Source organism: Molossus molossus, unplaced genomic scaffold (assembly GCF_014108415.1).
Source record: "Molossus molossus isolate mMolMol1 unplaced genomic scaffold, mMolMol1.p scaffold_m16_p_22, whole genome shotgun sequence".
NCBI classification, from domain to species: domain Eukaryota; kingdom Metazoa; phylum Chordata; class Mammalia; order Chiroptera; family Molossidae; genus Molossus; species Molossus molossus.
In genome coordinates, this window is record NW_023425358.1 from 15,131,079 (window position 1) to 15,158,997 (window position 27,919).

Genomic DNA, 27,919 nt, shown 5'->3' on the forward strand with positions numbered 1-27,919 from the left:
GACATGTGGCGTTGGCCTGGCCCCTGGAGGAGCAGTGTTGGGGCTGGGAAGCCCCTTAGACATATGGGCAACATTAGCATCCAGTCGAGGGGAGTGCTGTGCTTGGTGCCAAGGTGGAGGGCACCAGGGGAAAGGAGTAGTGCAGGGATTGAAAAGAAACACAGAGGTTGACCTCATATCTAAACACTTATTTAGATCTTTAATCATTATTTCAGCATCTTTTAATCCTATTAGTATATAAAATCATTAACAGCCAATTTTATTGAGTTGCATTTCATTCTTAAAAGGAGATAAAAGAACCCAGAGGAATTACAGGTATGATGTGTTGTTGGTCAGAGTGCCATCACCAAGGTATTGCTGCCACTTGGTGACAGCAAAGCTCGAGGACAGACTGAGTGCATAGCCTGAGTTTCCAGATGTTCCCAACTTCCCCCCCGTTTCCTGTGTCCAAGAACCAGTCCATGTAAGAAACCCTACTGGAAGCTGGTGGGGTGAGTGACACTGTCATGGGCACCACCTACCCTGATTTGGGATTTACAGACACTTTCCAGATATTTTGCATAGTGAGCAGGTTGTTCTTGGGGTGGGTCAGTGTGTGGAGCCTTGTGCAGAGAGCTGGCCTTGGCCTTGCAGGCCTCAAGTGTGCTGCATTAAGGACAGAGCCCAGAAGTGCAGAAGCGGAGTTGGCAGCAGCATATCCATCATGCCCTTCTTAACCAGGCTTGGCAAGTGACCCAGAGCTGGGAAGGCAGTCAAGGCTGTGCTGGGCTGCCCGGGCCCATGTAGACAGCCTTCTCCAGGCCATCCACCACCTGTGAGTATTCCAGGTAGGAGGAGAAGTGTGTGCATTCAAAGCGGCTGCTCCCACGCACGTATGCCAGAAACTCGGGTGCTCCTGGGAAGATGACGTTGTCAGCCAGCAACACTGTACCCTTTCGTAACAGGCCACACTCCTGCAGGGGACAAGACAGTTGGAAGGGGTGAGGGTCAGGGGTGCCCAATGAACCTGCTCCAAACCAGCAGGACAGGTACACCTGGCCAGGTAGAGACTCCATATGCTGGCCTGACCCCAGAGTTAGCCCCCACCCGCCTCCCATTGCTGTAAAGGGCTGTGCTGAGTGCAGGTCGCACCTCTAGGTCAGCTCCATGAGGAAGGATCTTTTTCTTCTCCATTCCCTCCTGCATCCTTGGTCCCTAGAACTGTGTAGCAGGGGCTCACTAAATGCTAGCTAGAGGAGTGAAGGTCGTGATGGAGCGAGGATTCAGGTTACAGTGCTAAGGCCAGTGTGTTCCTCATCACCCAGTGCCAAGAAAATGTGGCTTCTCCAGGTGGCAGAAATGCCTGGTGCCCCTGGGGATGGTCACTGGAGGGGCAGTCTGGTCTGACCAAGATGACCCTGCAGTGCTGGAGGGGCAGATCTCCCCACCCACAAGCCTGCCCCACAAGGATTCGCTTTTGACATCCCCAAGCCCCAACATTTGACATTCCCCATTCCATCAAGATCTGGGCCCTAAGCTGGCATTCCCAGGGCTGGGTTCTGCAGAAGGAAGGAGCAGCTGGACACAGCCAAGGTCCTCCCACATTCACAGTCTCTGAGCTGAGGGAGGAGCTTCTTAGACTACATGAAATAATAGAATGAGAAGCCTTAAGAGATGTTTACCTTGGGGGAGAGGTAGACTAGGGCAAGGGTCTTCCAAGTTGCCTTGTCACCTGGATTTTACTTTGGAAGCACAGAACCTTTTTTCTACATAATTATAACAGTTTAAAAGGAAAACAGCAATCCCAAACATGGAAAAGGAAGTCAAACAAGTGACCCCAGGTGTGTTTGAAATTGCCAGGAGCACCACACACACATGGGGCATCTCCTTGTGACTGAAAATTAGGCTGTACCTCTGCACCCCTCCAGGGCTGTGCCCTAGGACAGAGTCTTCCTGGGGTCTCAGCCCTCCTGGTGGTGGCTGTGGTTACCTCCAGCCTGTGGGCTGTGAGGGAAGTTGAGGACCCTCCAGCCAGAGCTTCAGAAAACACACAACTGTGAGGTCAGCAAGGCTGGGCAACCCATGAGACAGAATTTGAACAGAAAGTATCATTAGGAATCATGAAGTGTTTTTCTTTAAAAAAAAAAAATGAGAAAAGAACTTTCTAGCAATATTGTCTAAAAAGAACAGAGAGCAGTGTGGGAGGAGGTGCCCTGGCCCAGGCCCCAGCAGCGCAGCTCCCATCTGGGGCAGGAAGTGCACAAGGTGAGCTGGCAGCAGGGGCTCCAGCCTCGAAGGGTCGCGCTGAAGGACTCGGCACAGTGGGCCACAGATGGGACCATCAGTGGATTGAGCGATTCTACACACTAAAAACCATGCAACGTCTAGTCCCTGGATCCCCTCCCTTCCCACCACCAGCACCTGTGGCCTCCCTGAGGTTCCGGACATCTGCACCACCCCCTCACAGCCATCCCTCCCCACTCCTCGTGCCCAACAGGGATCTTTCCTGAAGACAGGTCTAAGCTCACCCTCATGTGCTTAGAGCCCTTGTGCCCCCACCTATGTGGCATTTAAGGCCCTCCACACAGAGCCCTGGCACTCTGCCCCAAATCAGCCCACTCCTGGAACATTGTGTCCTTTCACACCCACCAGAACCACTGGGTTCGAGGTGCTGCCCAGTCTTAAGCCATGGCTCCTGTGGCCATGCCTCCTGAGCTCACAGCCCCTCTGCACTGGGCAGAGTGTCCGCCCGAGGAGGAGCTGAGGTGGGGGAGCATGGAACAGATCATGTGGGACGGCCCCAGGCTGGCCCTCAGGCAGGGAGGCTGGGGTGGGACAGTGTGTCCCAAGCCCTCCTTGCGGACCAAGGAGCTTCTAAGTGTCCTCTTGACTGCCCAGGAGGGCCAAGGTAGTGGTTATCAATATTAACATCCATGTGTCAGTTCATTACAGGCCCCAAGCTCCACCCTTCTGACAAGGCAACCCCACTGGTCACCATTTGGTGCTGGCTGAGCAGGTAGCACTGAGGGCTGGGATGGTCTGGGGGAGGGGGCGTGGGGTTTGTACAATAAGGAGCCTCGAGAAGGGCAGGAGATGCTGATTTCCCTAACCAGCACCAGCCGTCCGGTTGGGAAAGCCAGCACAGCTGCCAGGCTGGTCCCTTCTGCCTCCTCTGCACTGTGCTCTTTTGGATAAGACCATCTGGTCCATGGGCTCATCCCACCCTGCTGGCCCAGCACAGGCTGCCCAGAACCCATTTCCTCCAGTCTCCATCCTGCCCCAGGGCCTCCTCTAGTTCTCTGTGCTCCCTGACCTTGGGCAGGCCAGCAAGAGACAACTGTGGCCCCCAGGGTCACCCTCGGCAGGGCTTAGCTGGAGCACCTGACTCTTCAGAGAGGGGGAGGCCCACTGACGGGGCAGCCCCTGTGCCAGCAGCCAGCCCATCCCAGACAGGCAGCTGCATAGCTCACCTCCAGGAGGAGTGTGTCTGGCAGGTACCGGTCCTTCCAGTGGTCGAGAAAGATCATGTCCAGCGTGTCCACATCATATTTCTTCTTCAGCTGGGGGATAACGTCCTGGGATGCCCCGACGACAACTGTTACCTGGAATAGTGCTCTGTCAGTGCCTGTGCCCACGGGGGTCAGAGACCACCCCACCTGGACACCCAGGCAAGTGTCCACTGACAGTTTCTCTGGGATTCTAGGGAGGTTTCCTGCTCTGTGGAACTAGGCAGTAAGAACCTCACAGAGCTGCTGGGGGTTCTGTGAAACCTGGCCCAGGAGGCTCAGAGGGCCTGGCTGCAGCAGGATAAATGTGGCCTTGAACCATGCAGGGCAGGCCCCAGGTCCCCTCCCACCCACCACACCTGGCCCATCAGTGTCCACATCTGTCACTAGGGAAGGTGTCACACCCTGTCCTGCAGGCCTGCGAAGTCCAGCATCTGTTGGGTGATGGCAGCAAAGTCGGGATTGAACTCGATGGTGAGGAGGCGGGCGCTGGGCGGCAGCAGGCGGGCCATCCTCACAGCCGAGTAGCCGCAGTAAGCACCCAGCTCCAGCAACACCGAGGGTTGTTGTTCCCGCACCACTGCATCCACGATCTGGCCTTCAGGGGTGGGAGAAGGGGTGAGTGCAGGCAGGAGACCCACTCAGTCCTGGGTCTGTTCCTTCTGACTAAGGAACAGCCCCTCCCAATGCCTAGCCCCCAGCCCTACCCCAAGGCCATGGTTTCTCTGTACATACCCCGCAAGCTCCCATGGTAACTTAGGCCTCTGTGCCTTTTCACACGCTGGTCTCTCTTTCTATGGTCCATGGCTGACTCCTACGGGTCCTAACCTAGGGCTGTGGAAGCCGCCACCCCTCCCTGTCCATGGGCCACACTCAGGGCCTGCCTGGCTCCCTCAAGCTGGACACTGAAGGGCTCTGAGGGAGCTGTCAGTTTGTGCTTAGGGCTGGACTTCAGGGAGTGCAGCGCTCCAAGGCCAGGAGGCAGCCCATGTCTGTCCTCAGGGCTGGACTTCAGGGTGTGCAGCGCTCCAAGGCCAGGGGGCAGCCCATGTCTGTCCTCAGGGCTGGACTTCAGGGTGTGCAGCGCTCCAAGGCCAGGGGGCAGCCCATGTCTGTCCTCAGGGCTGGACTTCAGGGTGTGCAGCACTCCAAGGCCAGGGGGTAGCCCATGTCTGTCCTCAGGGCTGGACTTCAGGGTGTGCAGCGCTCCAAGGCCAGGGGGCAGCCCATGTCTGTCCTCAGGGCTGGACTTCAGGGTGTGCAGCACTCCAAGGCCAGGGGGTAGCCCATGTCTGTCCTCAGGGCTGGACTTCAGGGTGTGCAGCGCTCCAAGGCCAGGAGGCAGCCCAGGGAAGGGCCCAGTGCCTGGGCTAGGCAGTCTACAGAGCTCTTTGCACCCTCATGCCTGGCAGGGACACCCAGGGGCCCACTGCCCCCTGCACCAGCCCTGGCTCTGAGGGATGGTGTATGAGTACGGGACCTGCATGGAGCCACTGCTGTCCCCTCTAATATTGTCTGTTGGTGTGTGGCAGAAGGAGGGGGACCCTAAACAATGGCCTCCTGGGTGGTTTATCAAATGTCCCTCCCTCCCTACAGGGACAGTGATGTGGGTGTTGGGGTCTCTGCACAGCCTTCACCCGTGGCTGGGCAGGTGGCTCGGGCCCCCACAGCACCAGATGAGGCCCAAGCCCAACACCCAGAAATGGGGTGATAACAGGCCTCTCCTGCATGGGCTGTGCTGCCAGTAGGTCCCCATTCCTACTGGCCATGACACCTACCTTTCTTGTCTCCCACGTTCATGGCCCACTCCTTCTGTGAGCAGTAGGCATCGATGGTCTCCATCACGCTCTGTGGGTCCCCGGCCACTGCATGCTGCAGCACATAACGCAGGATGCGCCGCTCCTTTCTGTCACCCGTGAGCATGTTGTAGATGGGCTGCAAGATGAACTCGTTCCAGCAGATAAAAAACATGCCATAGCGTCGCAAGAAGAGCAGCAACACTAGGCACAATGAGAAGGCTGCCAACAGCAGGAATGGGGCCTCCAGCATCTGAGAGAGGGGAGGGGAGGGGGAGAGGAGGGAAAGGCATGGGCGACGGAGCAGCCAGCTTTAGTGCTTTGTGGCTGGCCAGGCAGTCCTGAAGACAGCTGGGGGTGGGGGGCTCAAAGCCCCCAAGTTAGTGCAGACCTACCCTCCTGGCTCGCTCACTTTCTCCTCAGTTTTTTGGTGCTACATTGTCCCCTTTGTGCTGATGGGGGCCTAAGGTTCAAGAGGTCAACCAAGTACCCCAGTGCCAGGGGAGCACAGGCCCAACCCCACTGCAAAGAGCTTCTGGCTGGGGCTGAATCCTCATGCAAATGGAGCAGGTGTGTGTCTGACATTCCTGCCTGGGGGCCTACTAGTCATAGTCCCCTGTCTGGGCCCTTTCCAGACAGCCTGGGCCCATCCTCTGCCCTGACCAAGGGGGGCAACAGCTGGCCTGAGGCGAGAATACATGACAGGGAAGGTCTCGCCCCATGTGCAACCCATGTGGGTGCCCACTCAGGATAGTCCAGGATTCTCATGTCCTTTAAGTGAGTTTCCAATTAAGGACATAGGCAGTCCCCAGGCCAGGCACAGGGGGCGAGTCTCTCTCTTGACAAGGAAGATCAGCCCTGCCACCTGCACCACAGTGTAAGCAAGATGTGCCAGCTGCATCAGCTGCTACAAGTGTGGCATGATCTCCCTCTGACTCGCCACTCAGGCAGGTAGGTCAGGAGCCAGTCACATGGAGCGAGCCAGGGCCCCTGAAGACAGAGCAAGGCTGAGTTAGCTCAGAGAAGACTTCGAAATGTTCAGGGCGCACGCTCAGATTTCAGGCTACAGCCCTTAATATGTTAAAGGATGAAAGAAAGAGGAATGTGGGAAGCTTCCACCAGGTCCATGGTCACTCACAAGAAAGGTCTTCGGAATCCTGGCAGCCACACAGGACCCTGCTTTCCAAGAAGCTCCCAACGAATGGGCTTGGGGGACAGAGCAGAGAATGAATATGAAAACTGAGACTCCGCCCACGAGAGTGTGGACTTGTGGATCTCTAGTTCTCTCAGGCCATGTGGCCTATTTACACAAGGCTGAATGGACACATGCTCAGCAGGTCCAAGTCTGCACACCCAAAGGGCCTGAATCCTTGTTCCACAGCCCTGCTCCCAGTACCACCCTGACCTTCAGGGCAGATTTCCCAGCCAGCCTTTGCCCACTGTGCTAGTGTTCCAAGTTCAGCAGCAAAGCAGACAACTTTGTGGAGTTCTTTTGCCTTGAGATAATCATCAATGGAAACTGTAACCTGAAAATGACCAGGGTCCAGATATCCAGACCCAATCTTGAAGGCCAGCCTTGCCCTTTACCTTTCCGTCCTCGGGGGAAAGAGCACAGAAGGCCTCAAAGAAGCAGTGGCAGTCAGGGAGACAAGGCCAGTCTCTCTAGTCCTTGCTGGCCCTGCCGCCTTACGAGGGCACATGCACCAATGCCTGATGAAAAGCAGGAGAAATCAATGAACCGCTTTGCTCAAGCCCTATTTCCCAGGAAAGCAATTATCAATTTGGAAGTGACATATGTAGGGTAATTGGGAACATGGGCCCCTTCCCATGCCCCACCCTGTGGGAAGACAATGAAGGCCATCAATAAGCGGACTGAGAGACTTTGGGAGCCTGACCAGCTCCTCCGCCAAGAAAACAACTAGCAGTTTTGATCTTACAGGCCCACCGCCCCCACACACCCAGACCTTGTTTCTCTGTTTTCAGTACTCTATAACACCTGGTGCTGGGAAAGTCTGAGTGGCAACAAAATAGCACTGACCAGCTACCCGCAGTGTAACCCTCCCGCATGGCCCAGGCCGGATGGGACTTAAGGTTCAACTTCACCTGTCAGGTCGCCACCAGTGCGCATGCAAGTCCTAATAAACCCGTGTCTTTCACAGCCAGTCCTCTGGGCTATTTCTTTAGGAATCCGAGAACAATATGCTGAGGTTTTCTGGGACCTCAGCACTTTCCATAACAACATATAAGACCAAGGGCTAGTTACAAAGAGCATATAATAATCAGTGAGGAAGACATTAAGAGAAAAATGGGCCAAGGCAGCAAGTACAGAAGAAGGCCTGAAGTCCATAGCAGGCACAGGAAACCAAGGGCAGGTCTTGGCACCAGAGGGGGGTGGACCCTCACCAGCCTGACAGACTGTGAGTCAGGCATCTTTCTGTGGAAGATGCCTGGACCCCCACTGGGCAAGGGCACCCATCGGGCAGGACATACCATGCAGGTGAGGGGATCACACAGCAAGAGGGCATGGTAGATAAGGACAGAGCCTCTCTTCTAGGGCACAGATGACAGGAAACAGTGGCAGGAGACCTGTTCCACCTAAATGTCCAGAACTTTTCTATGTGCTCCTGTCTGTGTGCTTAGTATTTCCCAAACACACACCTATGTTGTGTTACTTGTTACTAATTTTACTAGTAGTGTGTTTGGGCACTGAGGTACTGGGCCATTTTGTTTTATTTTCTATATTGAAAACAACCTAGTAAATGTTAGAAATAAATATCTAAATCAAGGAGGAATATTCTGCTTAAATAGTGAATTACTTGATGGACTCTGGGGTCGTGACCTGTACATTTCAATCCCCATAATACTTGAATTGTGTAAGAATCTGGCTTTTAAATCCTTATCTCCAGCTCTGTCTATTCATCATTCCTCAGAAGGGTACAGGGAGGGGCCCCACCTACGGGGCAGCCTGCAGCCCCTTGCCTTTTCTGCAAGGAGCATGTGGCATGCCTGACAGGAAGGGCAGCTCCAAACAGGGCAGAAGGGACCCCCCTGTGCAGGGACTGTCATGCTTTCCTGCGGTCCATCATGCCCACCTCCCACTGGCCCTTCCAGGGCCCTCTTGGGCCAGGAGCATGAGGCCTAGAGAGACAAAGTTCTACTTCCCATCCCCATGCAGTGCCCACCTCATCTGGTCCTCTAGCAACCCCAGAGGGACTGAACCCCAGAAAGAGGGACTGGCTGCCCCTTGCCACCAGCTGAGTATCAGTCACTGGCTACAATGGACACCTCCCCTTCTAACACCGAAGCCCCACTGGACATCCCTGACTGCAGAGCCACACTGTTCCCAAACCTTCCTGCTCTGCATTGCCTAGCTGTGCTGGGAAGAGGCCACACCCACCCAGCTGTGGGGGGCAGAACACGTACAGATCTGCCCAGAGCTTTGTAGAACAAAAGGGGCAGAGGTTTGAAAAACTAAGTCGTGCCATTAAGAAAAAACAAACACACAGACACTGCAGAGGAAGCCATTCAGAGCTTACCATTCAGACCTGGGATTTTACCCTATGTGAGTGAGTCCTTTGTGAGGAAATAAAACATGGGGAGCTCCCCTTGTTTTGGGTCCTGGGACCTGAGTGCCTGCTGCTCTGCCCTTGGCAAGCACTGAGGATGAGGTCACCCAGTGTTCCCCGGAGATGGCCTTAATCAGACTCCTATGATCCCAGTCCTGCTCTGGCTCCAAGCCCTGGGTGGGGGTGAAGAGTCTCAGTTACCTTACAGAGATACAAATGGAAAGGGTGATTCTGGGGGCTGGCTTCAAAACCCCTGTGAGGGGTGGTTACAGAAGGACAAAGGCAACTCGGCCACTGGCCAGGAGATGAGAGCATGGAAGCCAAGGGGCACTCTCAGATCCTCTCTGCTTTGGTACATGTTCAAAACATGTCATAACAAGTGTTTAAGTGGACTGCCTAGCTAAACTTGTCAAATGTGGTTTCTTGACCACAGTGAGGGGAGGAGGCCAAGCTGTGGTGCAAGTGGCCTGTATCTCCTGTCCTGCCTGGCTTTTGGTGTCAGGGCAGGGGGCAGTACCGGAGAAAGCTGCTCAAGGAATTCTAGGTTTGGCTAAGGAGGCTGGGCCTTTATGAGGCCTCCACAGATGACACATTTAGTATCATGAGAGCATGAAAGAAACTGAGACACAAATAAATGGAAAAACAGCCCATGTTCATGGACTGGAAGACTTGATATTGTTAAGCTGTCCATAATACCCAGAGTCACCTACAATTCAATGCAATCCCTATAAAAATTCCAACAGCATTTTTTGCAGAAATCGAAAAATTCATGCTAAAAGTCATGTGGAATCTCAAGGGATCTAAAATGGCCAAAACAGTTTTGAAAAAGAACAAAGTTGGAAGACACACTTTCTGACTTCAAAACTAACCACAAAGCTATAGCAATTAAGACAGCTTAGTACCAGCAAAAGACAGACAGACCAATGGAACAGAACTGAGCGGCCAGAAATACATCTTCATGTCTATGACCAAATGATTTTTTTTTTAATCCTTACCCGAGGATATTTTTCTATTTATCTTCAGATAGAGTGGGAGAGAGGGAGAGAGAGACAGAGAAATATCTATGTGAGAGGGACACATTGATGGGTTGTCTCCCGTGTGACCCTGACCAGGGCCGGGACGAACTGCCACCGAGGTACGTGCCCTTGACCGGGATCGAACCTGAGACTCACTGGTCCGCAGGCCAACGCTCTAACTGCTGAGCCAAACCGGCCAGGGTTCAAATGATTTTTTTAAAACCAGAGTGCCAGGAACACTCAATGGTAAAGAACATTTTCTTCAACAAATGGTTCTGGGACTAGATTACTACCAGCAAAAGAATGAAGTTGAACTCTTACCTCACATCATACACAAAAAATAACGCAAAACCAATCAAAGGCTTTAAGAGCTTAAACCAGTTATTTTCAACCAGTGTGCTGCAAGAATTTTTAAAACACGCACTACCTGACTATTTAGTCTGGGGCACCAAGCTCTTTTCCCTTTAGTCTGTCAAATAAAACAATGACAACAGTCAACACAACAGCAGCCATCCGGTGTGATGAATCAAAATTATACCCGTTCTTTTGTCAGATCAACAAAAAGGATATGTATTTTTGGTCTGCCACAGAATTTTAGTAATTAGTTTATGTGTGCTATGAGATGAAAAAGGTTGAAAATAGCTGGCTTAAACTATAAAACTCTTAAAAGAAAATGTACGAGTAAATCTTCAGGACCCTGAATCTGGCAATAGATTCTTAAATATGACACCAAAAGCACAGGCAACAAAAGACAATAAAACCAAATTTTATTAAAATTAAAAACTTTTATGTATCATAGGATCTTATCAAGAAAGCCAAAGGACAACCCACATAATGGGAGAAAATGTTTGCAAATTATGTATCTGATGAGGTTTGAATATTCTGAATATATAATAAACTCCTACAATGCAACAACAAAATGACCAAAAAAAGAAAAAGAAAAGAAAATGGTCAAAGGGCCCTTGCTGGTATGGCTCAGTTGGTTGAGCATTGACCCATGCATGGAAAGCTTGCCAGCTCAGCTCCCTGTCAGGGTACATGCCCAGGCTGTGGGCTTGTTCCCAGGTAGGGGGTGTGCAGGAGGCAGTCAATCAATGTTTTGTTCTCACATTGCTGTTTCTCTCTCCCTTCCTATCTTTCTAAAAATCAATAAAAAAATGGGCAAAGGACTTGAGTATTTCTCCAAAGATACACAAATGACCAATAAGTACATGAAAAGATGCTCAAACATCATTAATTATTAGGGTCATGCAAATCAAAACCACAATGAGATACCATTTCACACCCATTAGGGTGGATATTTAAAAAAAAAAAAAAAGAGGAAAATAACAATTGGTGAGGATGTGGAGAAAATTGGAACCACCATGCATTGCCGACAGCAATGAAAAGTGGTACAACTGCTATGGAAAACAGTTTGATGGTTCTTCAAAAAGTTAAATATAGGATTATCATATGACCCAGCAATTCCACTCCTAGGTGTATACCCAAAATAACTGAAAGCAGGGACTTGAATGGATACTTGTACACCCATATTTCTAGCAGCATTATATACAATACCCAAAGTGTACAAACAACACAAGTGTCCATCAATTGATGAATGGATAACAAAATATGGTCTATCCATACAATGGAATATTAATTGGTTACTAAAATGAATGAAGCACTGATATATGCTACTACATGGATGAACTTGAAGATATTATGCTGAGTGAAATAAGCCAGACACAAAAGGATAAATACTGTATGATTGCATTTATATGAAATATCTAGAATAGGCAGATCCATAAGGACAGAAAGTAGAATAGAGGTTACCCGGGGCTCGGGGACAGTGGAATTACTCCTGAATGGGTACAAAGTTTCTGTTTGGGATGATGACAAAGTTCGGGAAACAGTGATAATTAATGGTTATACAATGCCACTGAATTATACTTAGAAATGTTAACATGAAAAAATTAACATTGGTGAAGTTTAACTGTGTGTCAAGCTGGATGTGGCAAAGCACTTTTGTCACAAAGGAGTATGGAGCTAAAGGTCCAGGGGTTGATGGCTCTGGGTGTCAGTGGTCATCTGCCTGCCCCCTACCTCCTCCTAAGGCTGGCCAGGGGCTTTGCCCAGGTACCAACTCTCTTGATCACCCCCTTTGGGTCTCAGGGTGGATTAACGATGATCCGAGTTGATGGAGGTTATGGTTTGGATGTTGCAGAGGAAATACTAAGAATGGATTTATATTATTTAGGTTATGTATATTTTACTACAGTAAAAAGGAAACAGTGGAAAACAAACAACGCAAGCAGCCCTGCTTTTTGCACTCCCTGTTCCAAAAAGGGAAAGGGACATGCCATTCCCCATAAGGAAGCACGATCTAGAACAGCCCAGCTCCCTCTCCCTGGGGGACCCAGGCACTCAGGAATGCCTCTCTGCCAGCCTGCTGCCTGCCTGTTGATCCCGACTTCAGCAGGGCCTGCACGGGCACCTACAGGGACACCTGCCTTCCCGGGTGCATGCTCATCTCCCTTCTTGGAGGCAGCAGAATCTGCCCATCCCACATGCTTTCTTTCAACGTGCCCAGTGAGTATATCCAGCGTACATCTCACAGACAACACACAAACATAGGGAAGGGGCAGGCCCTCTTTCCCAAAACCATAATAACATGCCTCCCCCAAAAAACCTTCCTTATATAAATCCAATGTCCAGCCCCCCAACATCTGCAAGTCTTCTTGACCTCAAACTGACTTTGGGATTTTATAGAGGGTCCTTGGAAGATCTCAAAGGATTTGTTCTTTCACCTTGTAAAGAGAGATGTTTAATTAGTTGTATTTGACGTTAAATTTCATGACAAGCATTTTCAAACAAAAAGTGCTGCTTAATCTATAAATTAGATTTGTGTGAGTAAATGTTATTAATATAAGAATGTCAGAAATTATATAAAAGTCCTATAAACTTATCAATGCCCTCATTGTCCATGAAAGTTTTTTTCTTTTTTAAAAAATATGTTCTTACTGATTTTTTAGAGAGAGAGGGAGAGAGAAAGAAACAAAGATGAGAGAAACTTCAATCAGCTGCCTCCTGCACACCCCCTACTGGAGATTGAGCCCGCAACCCAGGCATGTGTCCCGACCAGTAATCCAACCAGGCAGGACCTTTCAATCCATGGACCTATTTCAATCCACTAAACCACACTGGCCAGGCAATGAAAGGTTCTTGTATAATGTTATCACTCATAATTTGTTATTATTTAAAATGTTGTTTGTCACAAAAAACAAATTTCCTTGTCAACTGCATTGTTTTTAATAATGAACTCTCATCAGATCTTTAACTGTGGCCACTTTAAGTTTTTCATTATCCATAGATAGGTTTTGTTTCACTCTGATTCTTCTCCAGAAGCATTTACAATCAGCTACAGGCCAGAGTGCTTCATCTTCAACAGAAAGAAACTGTCTCTGAGACCCATGGGAAGGACTATGACAGGTATTTTGGGTCACAGACATTTGATGGCATGGCTTAAATAACTTGGAGACCATCCCACTGGACTGAATAAGACACTGATGGGCTCATGGAACTGTTAACCGAGCTCAAACAACAAAAATTAACTACATGGGCCTGATAAAGGATGATTATAATTTTTTATAGCTTTTGTTCAAAATATTATTGGATCTTTAATGGTCTATTTTGTGGATATAAAATAAGCCTTTCCTTTTTCTCTTAAGCTATCTCTGACTCATAACAATCTGGCAAATTATACTTTTGTAAGTAAAATTGAAGTATTTATTTTCTCCCCACCTGATCCCTCCAAAAATTGAAAACTATTATTGTGTATTCTTATTTTCATGGTAATATAGTTAATTATCTGCATAGGTTCAATACGAATCTGTCCTCCTTGTCATAGGACATGATTAAAAACATCGGTTATATTACCAAGTAATGTCACATTTGAAAATGATGCATAGAATTAGATATGACCAGATAGACAGGTTTTGTTGTTGTTGTTACTCCTCACCCAAGGATATTTTCCCATTGATTTTTAGATAGAGAGGCAGGGAGGGAGAGAGAAAGAGAAACATTGACCTGAGAGAGACACATTGACTGGTTGCCTCCCCCAGGACCTCAGGGCCCCGGGGATCAAACCTGCAACCCAGGTATGCGCCCCCAACCGGGAATCAAATCGGAGACCCTTTGCTCTGCAGGCTGATGCTCTAACCACTGAGCTAAACCAATCAGGGCCAGACAGACAGTTTTAAGGAAGTACGGTCGACTTTATGGAGACAATGCTCACAAAGCCCTCTTGAAAAACGGCTCTGACACCTGGGTTTAATAGGGTTCCCAGTCTTCCGATGAGCAAGGAAGGTCCCCTTCTGGAAGGCCCAGGAACCATAGGATATTTTGGAGACCATAAGAATTCACCCAAATCTCTAGGTGAAGTATATGGCAAGTTCTTGGCTTGGCTTCCTAGCCTTGGGAGACTTTTAAAAGTCTAATCTGAGATTCCGATAAAAAGATCCACAATGAAAATTTTAAAAGGCCTATGTGGTCAATTACCGTTCTTGCTGCACCTGTGAATGAAAAAGGGGCCACATACTAAACCTGACAAGCTCAGGGGAGGCCCGCCTGGAGGCCTTGCAAACTCAGAGACCGAAAGTAACCACATAGGATGGTCTGAACATAAAAACTCCTAAAAGTGAATCATGGTGGGTAGTCAAGGCCTGTAGCTTCCTTGACAAAGGTCAATCTTTTACCTTACATGAGCCTTTTTTTTTGGCCCCTAAGATAACATATGTTTGAAATGTCAGAGTAATATTCTTTTTGAGGCCTCTTAGGGCACCAGAGCAAAAACCACAGAACACTTCATTGTTATCTTGTTCCCCACCGACCATCTCTGTATGCTGTAAATGTTCATTATAACTATCCTGTACCCACCAATGTAAAAGGTCTCTCCAATTTACTTTTTTTTAAAAATCCTCACCTGAGGATATTTTTCCATTTTTGTTCAGATAGAGTGGGAGGGAGAAAGAGGAAGAGGAGAGAGAGAGAAACATCGACGTGAGAGGGACACATAGAGTGGTTGCCTCCCACACCACCCCAATCAGGGCCAGGGATGAACTACAACCCAGGTACGTGCCCTTGACCAGAATCAAACTCGAGACTCACTGGTCTGCAGGCCAACGTTCTAACCACTAAGCAAAACTGGCCAGGGCTCTCCAATTTACTTTTTATCCAATCGCAGAGATCCAGCCCCAGGCCCCAACTTTGCTCTCTCTGGCCCTTAGTCCTTCACCAATGGATTTCATGTAACCCTCCTGACGTCTCCTCCTTTTATTCTAATGTATAAAGTAAGCTGCAAAACTGCCATCTTCAGGAGCACTTTTCCAAACTGTTGAGATTTTGCTTCCTGGCAACTGGCAGCTTGGCTCAAATAAACTCATAAAAATTCTCTACAGGCCTGGAGTTTCTCAAGTTGACAGTGTTACACAAATAAACCAGGCCAAATTTAATGAAACCAGAACTATTTTATTTTTTATTTTATTATTTTTTAAATGTTTTTATATTTTTTAGAGAGGAGAGTGAGATAGACATACTGATGTGAGAGAGAAACATCGCTTGGCTGCCTCCTGCAGCCTCCCTTCTGGGGACTGAGCTCAAAACCCTGGCATGTGCCCTGATCAGGATCAAACCTGACCTTTCAGTCCATGGGCCAATGCTCAATCCACTGAGCCACACTGGCTGGGCAACACCATAACTATTTTAAACAAGAATAATTATTCTGATTATCTTTTATCAAAAAGGGAAGTGACTGTAGAGAGAAATTTCTTAATGGAGAAAAATAACACACCCTTGTGGGTTATCAGAGTCGAGTGCTGTTCACTGTCTTTGAGGTTTTATTATCTACCTATGAAGTAGACGGGATCCTGCCATCTTATATATATATGGTCAGACCTTACCAAATCATTTCAGGTTTCCTTTAATATCTGGTACAACTCTCCAAACTGCTATTTCCCTTTTACTCCCTCCCTCCTGACTTGGCATCACTATAAACTAAAACATGACTGCCTAGACCCTTACTGGGTTGTGTTGTGGCTGCCCTTTTCCTCCAGGATCTGAAAGAGCCCCACACCTCCATATAACCTTCAAAGAACTCATCACCACAACACATCATGCATGGGCAGCCTCTGTGCCTAGGGCTGCTGCTACATGGGCCACTCAGAAAGTCCACATGAACTCCTTTGTCTTCCAGGCTCTGCTCCAGGATGTAACTTTGACTGTGGCACTGATGTCTATGCCATCACCACAAGCATTCAAAGTACAAACCAGGAATCCATCCGATTGCAACTGCTGTCCTCACTCCACCACCTAGAAACCCGTAGTGCTCAACTCTAAACAACTCTTCTCAACTGTCTGTCCTTGGGACTCACAAACTGGGTTTACAGTCAGCTCCAACCATTAAGTTTGCTTTGCTTTCTGTTTCCATAAAAATGCCTCTCACTAAATACCTGATAGCTTGCATCACTCAGCAAATATCCTTAATAAACAAAAGGTGATCAAACATACAATGGACTTTAATTCTTTCCTTCAATAAGAGCAGAACCTGACAAGGACTCTCTCCTTGGCCAAACCCTAGCTGTCTCCTCTGAGCCCCCTTCACAACTGGGCCTCAACCTAGGCCTTGACTTGAACAAACACTAACATAGTTTCTAACAGCTCAAGGCTGCAACTATCCTAGGATGACCCCACCCCTCCCTTAAGATGCCTGCCTGTTCCAGCCAACAACTGAGGACACACCTCATCTCTCAGCCTCTGAAGGAGGAGAGGAACCTAACTTCCATCAGTGCCAGCTAGCAAACCCAGGGTAGGTGGGTGTTGAGACAGGCCAGTAAGCCAGGAAAAGTGCAACAGGGAAATTTAGATAGTTAAATAGCAGTTTACAGCCATTTAGAAAATCTAGATGCCAAGCAGTCTCCAGCCACCTAGTAATTCCTATCTTCCCTAAACCAAGCACACTTAAGAGCAAATGATTTGCACTTCTCCCCAACCAGAGGGTAAATAACATAAATCACCCCACGCCAGGAGACAGATGGCAAAAATCCAATTAGTGCCATGTGTCAACTACACCCAAGAACAGATGAAGTTAAGAGACTAAATATTTTTGGTACATCAGCATAAAGATGATGAATATTCTATTAAGATCCTCCCCTAAATACCTAGCCTTCAAATCCCTGCAGGAGCATGCCTGGGCCTGCCTGCTCCTGCCTCCACACCTTATTTCCCCACAGGTTTGCATCTCCTAAACTCTAAGAGACCCTCACGAGGCTTGCAACCAGGGCAACAATGGGCAGTGGCAATTCATCCCAGGCAAACCACTTAAACCTGTACCCAAGGCCCCTTTTTCTCTGACTTCTTAGTGAACCAAAGCAGAACAGCCTAGGCTCATTTCTCCAGCCCATTCTTGTTTCACTGTCCCAACTTTAATAAAGGTCCTCTAAAATTCCCCTGGGCTCATGTTGTAAAATTTTTCCTGTACAAAGTCAAAAACCCATGTGCTACTGACTGGCCCTGGGCAGACCTGCCAAGTGTGAGGTCCCCTTCTCGTTAACAGTGTCACATAGACCAACGCCCCTGTGACGATTTACACAGGCAATATAATTCCTAATGGCCATTTTGCAAGCATCCCTGCACCAGGGATGCTTCCTGCCACAGGAGAACTGGAGGACAAGAAATGCAACCTGGTACCAGGAACCAAAGAAGCACCCATTCACACACCCGCATTCCTGTAGACCCCGGCCCCTGCTCAAACCCACCAACCAAGACCCGCAAACCCACTGACTGACAAAAGCTTCTGGCCATTGGACACATATAAGAACTAAACTCCAGCTCCCAGGGGCTGCCATCATGGACCCAATACCCCATGGCTAGGTGATGTGCAGCCCTTCCCTTTGGATATCCCCATTCCCCAACCCCTTTCTTTAAATAAATCCAATTTTTCTTTATTCGCAGTCTGAGACTGCCATTTAGCATGCCTGCGCACCTTGAACCACCAACTTTCACCTCTCACCCCCATTCTGCTTTTTGTAATTTTTCACTTTCCTGACTCTCTCAAGTCCGCACCCCCTGTTCTTCCCCCTACTTCATTCTCCCTGTTAAAACACCCAGTTTCCTCTGAGCAAATGAAGCTCTTTCCAGTACTATCAGTAGTTACTGAATAACACCTATCCTCACTGCTTCGGCTAGCGTCTGGCTGTGCTTGTCTATGACACCGCTCTCACAGGACGTGCAGTGCCCCCAGAGCTCCTCTGGGAGTGGGGAGCAGCAGGCACTCGGGGAAGCTCAGTCTCAGCCAAGGGACACAAAAGGCCCGGACTGGAAAAAACAAAAAGTTAGTCAGGCCTGGGGTGACTTCCCCTTTCTCTACATTATCACGGGGCCGGGGGCGGCGTAATGAGACCACACCACCCATACCCAGTCCCAGGTGGGGCAGCCATTCCCCGGAAAGGAAAGGCCTGGGGGTACCCCAAGGCCTCCAAGAGAACCTGTTGGGGGCATCGCACGGAGCGCCTTCGGGCCTGGGCTCTCAGGATCGCCCACCCCAAGTCTCTGATCCGGCGCAAAGACCAAGTGGGACCCTCTATGGACAGTCAGGAGGACCTGACTGCAGTCCGGTCCCCGGTCAAAGCCTCCTGCGGAGGCCGGCCCCCACCCTGCGGGTTCTGGTACCTCCGGGAGTGGGCTACCCACCTGTCTGGACCGCTATCCCCAGGTCGGGTTTTGCCACAGGCACCGAGCTCCCTCTCCCTCATCAAGTCTGCCCCCCCACCCAGTCCTGTCCGGAGACCTCCGGCCCCAGGTCGGACCCCAGCGGCAGGTCGAACCTCTCCCGGGCTGGGCCCCCCGGCCGCGCGCACTCACCTCGCCGCCGCGGAGCCGGCCGGCGCAGGCAGTGCGGAGGGCAGCCCGGGCACGAGGCCCCGCGGCGATGGCGGCGATGGCGGTGTGGGCGGCGGCGCGGCCGAGGCTCCGCGGCCGCTTCCGGTGGCGGACCCCGGCCTTGGCGGGCGGGGTGCGGGGCGCGGCGCGGGACGCAGCAGGTAGGGCGGGGTCCGCGCGGTGGTGTCCCTGCGTGCAGAGTGTCAGCTTCCAGCCACCGTCAAACCCCTTTGCAAATGGAGAAACGGCGGGTGACCCTGCCAGAGGTCCAGTTAGCTGTGCTCGCTCCCGACCCCAGCCAGATAGTAACTAGAGTCCTCGTTAGGGTTGTGTTTGGGCCGGTGATGCGCGCTCGTGAAAGATTTCACAGCAGAGAAGAGAGAAAAGGGAGAAAATTTAATTTCTTCCCCCCATACATGGGGAAAGGGCAGAGTACCAGGTGGCACTGGGCAGATCAGAAAGAGTCGCTCTTTTATTGGGGGCTTTGGGAATAAAGGGTAGATGGGCCAGGTGGGCTTCTTATCATATCTTCTTTAGCCTGCAAAATATGCTTGGGAAAAAGGAGAGAAGGAATGGGGCTGGGGGCTGCAGGGGCTGGTCGCCGGCAATCACTGGTCCACTGTTCCCATAATCAGGTTGTTAATCTTTCTGCGATGTCAGGTAGTCCCTCTTGTCCTCAGATTAGGAGAATGGACAGCATTCCCGACTAAACTCCCGAGGTGCACACCTCCTACCCAGGTCGGAATGGGCTTTTCCTAAATCAGAACAAAGTAATCATGATTAAAATTGTAAAGGATGATTAACATATTTCTATTTCTAGTGCCCCACTGTGATTAGTTTCTTATTCTTCTAATAGTTTCTATTAATTCTAATATTCTTCCTACCCCTTTCAGTTGGGTAGAAAGGCGGTTTGAAGTTGTAGACACCAACAGCCTCAGCAGGTGCTTCTCATAAGTTGTGGAAAAAATCGTAAAAAAAGAAAAGTCCTGTCATCTGTCCTTAGAGTCCTGAGCATGATGATGGTTCACTTCCTAAGGTTACGAGGGGCCATCCCCTGCACATCTGGCCACCTCCTCCCCAAGGCCCTAGTGGCCTTATTCAGCAAGTTCTCAGTACATGCACATGCAAGAAATCAGTGAGGGGACACTAGGGAACAATGGGCTCAGAGCACCCACTGCCCACCACTGCTCTGCAGGTGCCCTGGGGGAGGAGAGGATATGTGGCTCAACCTCCTGGAGCCACTAAGGGGCACCGACCAAACCAGGACAGTAATCACATAACCACAAGTGCTGGAGTGCCATCAGGTTCCCGAGCAGGGGCTGGTCACTCAGGGTATGAGTAAGCGTTGAAGGGCCTGAGCAAGGACAGGGTGAGGGCTCCTTCACAGACACAGTTGCTGTGGGAAGAAGAGTGGTCAAGCCCTTGGCCAATGGTGGACTGGAGAAGGGGGGCTGACTACATGTGCAATCTTCTGTACTGTTGTGGCCTTGAGGAACCCAAAGGGACCAAGGAAAAGATCTGTAAATAGGGGCTGCCCCTCTGGTTCAGGGTTCTTCAGGGTAACCCCATGACCTTAGGGTCTTTAGTTTCCTGTTGGGCAGGAGGTGGTGCCCCAAGAATTCTGCCACACACACACACACACACACACACACACACACACCCGCCCAGGGATGTGGTGATTAGCAGGTAGGGCCAAGGACACCTGATCAGATTTTAAACCTCCTTCATTTCAATCTCACAGATTCTCCTCTAAGAACAGAAAGACACCCGCCCTGTCCCAGGTTTATGGGGGAAGCTGATACAGCCCCTGAGCAGGAACCAGCATGATAGTGCTATTGGTGTCACCTGTCCCCCAACACTTGCTGCCAGGGTCTCCCCAAAGTGGCTTCCCAGGATAGTTGGCACACCTGTGGGCCGCTTGCCTTCCCAGAGCAGCACACCATTTACAGCCTTGCCATAGTTGCTGGGCTCAGGACAATGACCTAAAAACACAAAGGTCGAATAGATCTTTCTGGGCTAGCCCTGGCTGCCATTTCTGTCTGAGGTGGGGAGGGGGAGTCTGTGAGTTGCCTCCAAGTAACACTGCAGAGTATCATCCACCCTGGGGTCCTTCAGGGTCCCTCCTCAGCAGGCTACCTAAACCTTCCCTTCCCATGAATTTAAAGGCGGATTTCCTACATTTATCAAAGGCTCAACTGTTGGTCTCTTCCAAGTGGTTATCAGACAGAGAGAGCTGGGCGTACACAGTGAGTGGGGAGAGTAAACTGCTGAAGATAAGCCCATTATTCACATGGCTAGCTGCTCTCCTTGCTCTCTGCCTGGTAGATAGCCAGGAAGGGTGGGGGCACAGGGCCGGGCTTAGGGGTTGGGAGACTCAGCAGGGACCCTGCTGTGGCAGCAGGAAGGACAGGCACCTGCAATGGAAGGTAAGGGTGTTCTGGGCAAAGCCTCCCCGTTTCCCCACAGGCAGCAGGAGAGATTCAGTCCTGCCCAACAGGTCTGTGCTCCTCATCCAGCGGTAGCTTTTCTCCAACAGCAGTTGGTTCTTGGTTCTCTGGGCTCACATCAAAACCATCAAGAGTAACTGACAGCAGTTTACAGCCTCTTCAGAGTTGAATTTGGAATTGGGCCCACTTTGGACTGGCTGCTTGAATCAAGCTATGTCTCCATTAGATCCATAATAAGTACCTGTACATGAATCTCAGGTGTCCTCGAATGCCTCTTGCTGGAGGGAACCTGGATGAGCCCTGCTTTGTGGTGTGCACAGCTGAGTGTCCCCATTTGCAGGCTGCCTGCAGGCCATGGGCCTAGTGCCTGGACGCAACTCTGGGTGGCTGCACCCCAGGCTTCCTCAACTGCAACCCAGGACCTCCTCCAGGCCTGAGCTCCTGTGTCCCTGTAGGAGCATAAGCCCCAGACCCCAGCCTGTGGGGCACCTACTGAGCTGAGGTTCCTGAGGGGCATAGGATTCTGGACCTTTTTTCCACAGCCAGGAAGGTTGAGGTGGCTGCAAAAAACGGCTGCACTCTTCTCACTGACAGGCCCAGGCTCTGATGCAAGTGGGGGGTGGGCTTGGATGGCAGATCCAGGACTTTGCCTGGGAGCAGCGGCCGACTTCAAACACCCTGGCAGCAGTCTGTGCCCTCCCCTCCCTCTCCACGTACTGATAATTTTCTGTTATTTCTTCCTTCTTCCACAGGCAGCAGACCTGTGGCTGTGCTGGGTATCCCTGACTTGGGTCCTGGGTTAGAGATCTCACAGGCTGGTCATACCTAAGGACACACCTGCCCTCACCTACTCCCTCCACTCCCTTCCTCCATGTCTTCTTTTTGGCTCTCTCTTGACTGCCTTCCATGTCAGTAGTTTGCAGAAGAGATAGAGATCATGCCTTCTGCAGGGCAGAAAAGATGCGAGCAGCCCTCTGTGCCAGGCGCAGGAGTGGAGGATGTACGCTCCCTCTGAGGTGACACCACAGTGAGCCCCAAAGGCATTTCAGGGAGAAACTCTGGACCCCATAGCTCTTACTATTGCTCAGAGTGGGTTCCCTCCAAAGCCCAGCATGTACCAGGTACTCTGAGAGGCCTGGCTGTGCTACCCGACATAGGAACAGCTCTTTATTCTCCCTCACTTATAACAAGGTAACCCTCACAACAGAAAGACAGGTGGATGCAAGAAAAATTTGCATCCTGTCTGGCTCAGAACATTGGGTGTCTGGAGTTCAGAGTAGTCCTGTTAGTTAAATTTCTTTCTTGAATGGTGGTGGTGGGAGGTGCAAACATGATTGTACATCTCCCCCATCTCTCCTGGCATGGCATAGTCTCGAGACTTATGCACATGTGGGCCTCGTCACTGCCTTCTGCCCCATGTGTATGTGTCACACTCCAATTGTCACAGGATGGGGTCTTCTATCCAATGAAACAGATTCTGTGCCACTTTTAACCAGACAAGGCTTCTTGCCCCTTGGAAACTGTGTGTCACCTTCTGGGATCGGCGCCTCAGGCTTGTCCTGCCCTTCTTTCTTACCCCTTGCCCCTTACCCCAGCAGGACGGCAGGACTACGATCTCCTGGTGATTGGTGGGGGATCCGGCGGGCTGGCCTGTGCCAAAGAAGGTATGTGTCCTGTGTCCTGTGTCCCACTGGTGTCACCAAGCTTTCAGGGTCCCCTGGAGTGAGCAGTGTTGTTCTCTAGGGCTGGGTGGGGATGTGCCCTGAGAGGCCTCCAGGGTCCTATCTCCCTGCCAGGGTCACCTCAGAAATCTTGTCACTGTGCCCTGTTTCCCACTGCACCCCAATTGTCTGTGCAGCACACAGCAGCCAAGTTGGAACCCCAAGCCTGAGCCTCACCTCCTTGGCATTAGCCCCAGGCCTCACAGCATCTCTCCCAACCCGTGGGATATGTCTCCCACAACCCACGCCCTCCCTCACACCACTCCAGCCCCCTGCCTCTTTGCTGTTGTGCAAATGCTTCCCTGGGTCCCTCTGGTCTTGTGCATTGCCCTGGTGGTTACCCTGCCTAGCCTGCTCTTCACCTGCTGGGTTAGCTGTGGGGCTCACTCACCTCCCTTCAGTCTTAGTTGCTGAGATGTCCTGAGAATCGTACCCCTCCTGCACATCCAGTTCCCATCACTGGCTCCACAGTCCTTGTTCTTAGCCCTGGCACTGCCCCGAAGAGATCACAGTTTGTTGTGCTGGCTGTGTCTCACTTTCCAGATAGAACTGGGTACCCAGATGGGCCCAGGTACCCAGGGGCACTTAGTAAAGAGGTGTGCAGTAAACTGGCTGGACCCAGAGGCATCCTGAGACATCATGTTATAGTGTGCCGCTAACCCAGGTGGGGAGCGGACTGCCAGTGTTTCACTGTGGACCTTATGCTCTGCTGTAGGAGTGCCCAGCAGTCTGCACCCCCCCCCCCAGTCTAGATGACAAGGAGGCAGATGTGGGAGAGTGAAGGGGAGAAGGCGGGAGAGAAATGGCCCAAAACAAGAGGGAATTGAGCAGGCACCCTGGCCATGAAACTATGACTCTCACAGCTGATACTGGGTTTTAGAACCACAGATAGTGTAAAGGAAATTCACTATCCACTGCTGTTACTCTGTAGGGTGGGAAAGGGGGCCAGCCTGTACTGGGGGCAGGAACCTAGGAAGTCTCCTGGCTGATTTGGGGGCTCACAGAGGGACTTTAGGTCCTCACCTCACTGGACCACTGAGCCACCCCAGGAAACAAACAGCACAGCCAGTTGGTTGTCCCTTATACTAGGAAAAAGCCCTGGACCTTTGTGTACACTCCAGTGTCATTTCTCTAGAGCTGTATCTCAACCCAGAACAGTTCCCAGGTCTGTCTTTGGCATTTGTCCCTGAGGATGATCACACTTTTTAATAGCTTTATTGAGAAATAATTGACATACAATAAATCGTACATATTTATAGTAGACACCTGATAAGATTTGACATACGTACACACCTGTGAAACTGGTACGACAATCAAGATAGTGAATATATCCATCACCCCTGTATTAGTGTGCTGGGGCTGCTGTGACAAATATCATAGACTGAGCGGCTTAAATAGCAGAAATGTATTTTCTTACAGTTCTGGAGGCTGGAAGTCTGAGATCAAAGTACCAGTAGGGTCAGTTTATTCTGAAACCTGTCTCTTTGGCTTGCACATGGCCACCTTCTCATTGTGTCCTCACTTGGTTGTCCCTCTGTGAATGTCCATGTCCTAATCTCTTTTTATATAAAGAAACAAGTCAGATTGTATTAACGCCCACCCATATGACATCATTTAAACTTATCACCCCTATAAAGACCCTATCTTCAAATAAGGCCACATTTTGAGATTCTGGGGATTAGAACTTCAATTCAGAAGGCATACAATTCAGCCCATAACAACCCCCAAAGTTTCCTCCTTCCTGCTTCTCCCTCCCTGCTGCATTCCTAGGCAACCAGTGATCTGCTTTCTCTCACTATACATTAGTTTGCTTTTTCTCAAATTGTGTATAAATGGAATCATGTTATATGTATTCTTTTCTGGCTTCTTTCACATAGCATAATTACCTTGAGATTCATCTACATTGCTGTATATATCCACAGTTCATTCTTTTTTCCTGTTGGTTAGTATTCCATTAGGGGGGTGTGTGTGTGTTTGTATACACACATTTTGTTTATTCATTCACCTGTAAATGGATGTTTGGGTTGTTTCTAGTTTGGGGCTGTTGTGAACAGTGCTGCTGTGAACATTCGTGTGTGTGTGTGTGTGTGTGTGTATGTATCTTTGTGTGAATGTATGTTTTAAATTCTTTTGGATAAATGCTTAAAAATGGAACAGCTAGGTCATGTGATATATCTCTTATTCAGGTTTTTTTTTTTTTCATTTCAGCAGTGTTTTGTAGTTTTCAATGTATAGGTTTTTCACATCTTTTGTCAGATTTATCCCTAAATATTTCATACTTTTATAACAGTTTTACTAAGATATGTCACATACCATACAGTTTACTCATTTAAAGTGCATAATTCAATGGTTTTTAGTATACTCATAAAGTTGTACAACCATCACCCCAATCAATTTTAGAACATTCTCATCTCCCTCCAAACATACTTTGTACCCATTAGTAGTCATTTCCCATTCCCTCCATGATCTACTTTCCATCTCTCTGGATTTGCCCGTTGTGGACATTTCATGTAAATATGTGGTCTTCTGTCATTTAGCAGGATGTTTTCAGCATTCACCCATATATAGCATGTGCAGTACTTTTTTGTTGTTGTTAATTCTCACCCGAGAATGTTTTCCCATTGAGTTTTAGAGAGCGTGGAAGGAGAGAGAGAGAGTGAGAAACATCGATGTGAGAGGGACACATTAGTCGGTCACCTTCCACACTACCTCGACCCAGGATTGAACCTGCAACCCTTCTGTCCACAAGCTGGTGCTCTAACTACTGAGCCAAACTGGCCAGGGTTCATTCCCTTCCCCCCACCCCCTGCATATTATTTCATTGTGTGTATAGACCACATTTTGTTTATCCACTTATCCCTTGATGGACATTTGGATTGTTTCCACTTTTTGGCTATTATAAATAATGCTGCTTTGGAGATCTGTGTACAAGTTTTTGTGTGGACATGTTTTCATATCTCTTGGGTAGATACCTAGAAGTGGAATTGCCGAGTGGTATGGTAACTCAGCATTGAATTTTTTGAGAAAAGCCTGCCTGTTTTCCAAAGTGGCTGAGTGATTTTATATTCCCACCAGCAAGTATGAGAGTTGAATTTCTCTATCTCCTCATCTGGGCTTCTTATCTTTTTTATTATAGCCTATTCTAAGTAGGTGTCAAATGGTTTTTTATTGTGGTTGACATGCATCTTTCATGTGTTTATTAGCTATTTGTGTCTATGGAGAAATATCTGTTCAGAACCTTTGTCCTTTTAAAAATTGGGTGTCGCCCTGGCTGGTTTTTCTCAGTGGTTAGAGCATCGGCCTGCAGTCCAGAGAGACCCAGGTTCAGTTTCCTCTAAAGGCACGTACCTTGGTTGCAGTTTGTCCCTGGCCCTGGTTGGGTCGTGCAGGTGGCAGCCACTCGATGTGTCCCTTTCACATTGATGTCTCTCTCTCTCTCTCCCCCTCCCACTCTATCTGAACAAAAAATGGAAAAATGTCCTCGGGTAAGGATAAAAAATAAATAAATGAATAAAATTAAAAAATAAAATTGGATTGTTTTTTAATAATTGAGTTATAAGAGTTTTTAGCCCGGCTGGTGTGGCTCAATGGTTGAGTGTCAACCCATGCACCAAGAGGCCGCTGGTTCAATTCCCAGTCAGGGCACATGCCCAGGTTGTGGGCCTGATCCCCCGCTGGGGGCATCTAGGAGGCAGCCAATTGATGTTCTCTCTCATCGATGTTTCTATCTCTCTCTCTCTCCCTTCCTCTCTCTCTAAAATCAATAAAGAAAAAGAAAAAAATTTTATAAAAAAGAGTTTTTTAATATATATTTTCTGGATACTAGACCCTTGTCAGATACATGATTTTCAAATACTTTCTCCCACTCTGTGGATTCTCTTTTCACTTTCTTGACAGTGTCCTTTGCAGCACAACAGTTTTACTTTGATGAAGTCCAGTTTACCTATTGTTTCTTTTGTTGCTTATGCTTTTGGTGTCATATCTAAGAAACAGTTGCCTAATCCAAGGTCACAAAGATTTTTGCCGATGTTTTCTTCTAAGAGTTTCACAGTTTCAGCTCTCACTCTTAGATCTTTGTTCATTTTGAGTTAACATACAAATATGGTGTGAGGTGCAGACATCTTGAACTTGTCACTTGCCTCCTCCCACTTTGCATGTTGTTCAAAGACCTTACAACAGCAATCTTCCATCTCTCTCCTCCCAGCCTTTATTCTGTATTGTCATAAATTTTACTTTTATTTACATCTTATAAATTCCACAACACATTGTTATTATTTTTGTTTAAACAGTTACCTTCTAAAGAGATTTAAATAATCAGAAAAAAAATCTTACAGATCTTCCAAGTGGTCACCATTTCTGATGCTCTTCATTCCTTGGTGTGGATTCGAGTTTCTGTCTGGCATCCTTTTTCTTCTACCCTAAGGACAACGTCCATGAACATTTCTTGTGATGTCGCTCTAGGGATAATGTATTCTTTCGGCTTTTGTGTCTCTGAAGATATCTTTATTTTGCCTTTGTTTTTTAAAGGTATAGAATTTGAGATAGACAATTTTTCTGTTTAGTACTTTAAAGATGTTGTCCCCGTCTTCTTGCATCCATTGTTTCTTTCTTTTTTAAAAAATCCTCACTCATGGACTTTTTTTTATAGATTTTAGGGAAAGAGAGAGAGACAGAGAGAGAAACATCTATGTGAGAGAGAAACATCCAGCAGTTGCCTCCTTTACGTGCCCCAACTGGGGATCAAACCTCCAACCTGTGTACGTGCCCTGACTGGGAATTGAACCCACCACCTTTCAGTATATGGGATGATGCTCCAACCAACGGAGCCACACCAGCCAGGGCATCACTTACATTGTTTCTGATGAGAAATCTTCCTCCATCTTTATCTTTGTTGTTCTGTAGTGTGTCTTTTTTTCTCTGGTTGTTCTTTTAGGATTTTTTTCTTTTCATTGGTTTTGAGCAGTTTAATGATGCT

At 49.0% G+C, this 27,919-nt stretch overlaps 2 protein-coding genes across 21 annotated transcripts in view; one reads left to right on the top strand and one right to left on the bottom strand.

Annotated features, from left to right (window-relative positions):
• Positions 1-180: 180 nt before the first annotated feature.
• Positions 181-18,834, bottom strand: COMT (catechol-O-methyltransferase). 12 transcript variants are annotated; one of them, XM_036276602.1, is made up of 7 exons: positions 18,759-18,826; positions 6,869-6,991; positions 6,420-6,487; positions 5,264-5,485; positions 3,890-4,083; positions 3,450-3,581; positions 181-953 (listed from the first exon to the last, which is right to left on the bottom strand). In XM_036276602.1, the coding sequence occupies exons 2-7, from the start codon at positions 6,979-6,981 to the stop codon at positions 753-755; spliced, it is 930 nt and encodes a 309-aa protein (XP_036132495.1). In that variant the 5' UTR covers positions 6,982-6,991; positions 18,759-18,826; the 3' UTR covers positions 181-752. The 12 variants fall into 12 exon arrangements, with proteins under 12 accessions (XP_036132495.1, XP_036132494.1, XP_036132505.1 ...); XM_036276601.1 differs by lacking the exon at positions 18,759-18,826 and adding an exon at positions 18,588-18,716; XM_036276612.1 differs by lacking the exon at positions 6,869-6,991 and having other exon boundaries at positions 5,264-5,420.
• Positions 18,826-27,919, top strand: part of TXNRD2 (thioredoxin reductase 2) — a 51,995-nt gene continuing 42,901 nt past the window's right edge. For 2 of the 9 annotated variants that reach the window (XM_036276597.1, XM_036276598.1), the window contains exons 1-2: positions 18,826-18,937; positions 22,819-22,887. In XM_036276597.1, the coding sequence (XP_036132490.1) occupies positions 18,826-18,937; positions 22,819-22,887 (181 nt within the window). Of the gene's footprint in view, positions 18,938-21,157; positions 21,203-22,818; positions 22,888-27,919 lie in introns of those variants that run through there. The other 7 variants (XM_036276593.1, XM_036276592.1, XM_036276596.1 and 4 more) reach the window with 6 other exon arrangements.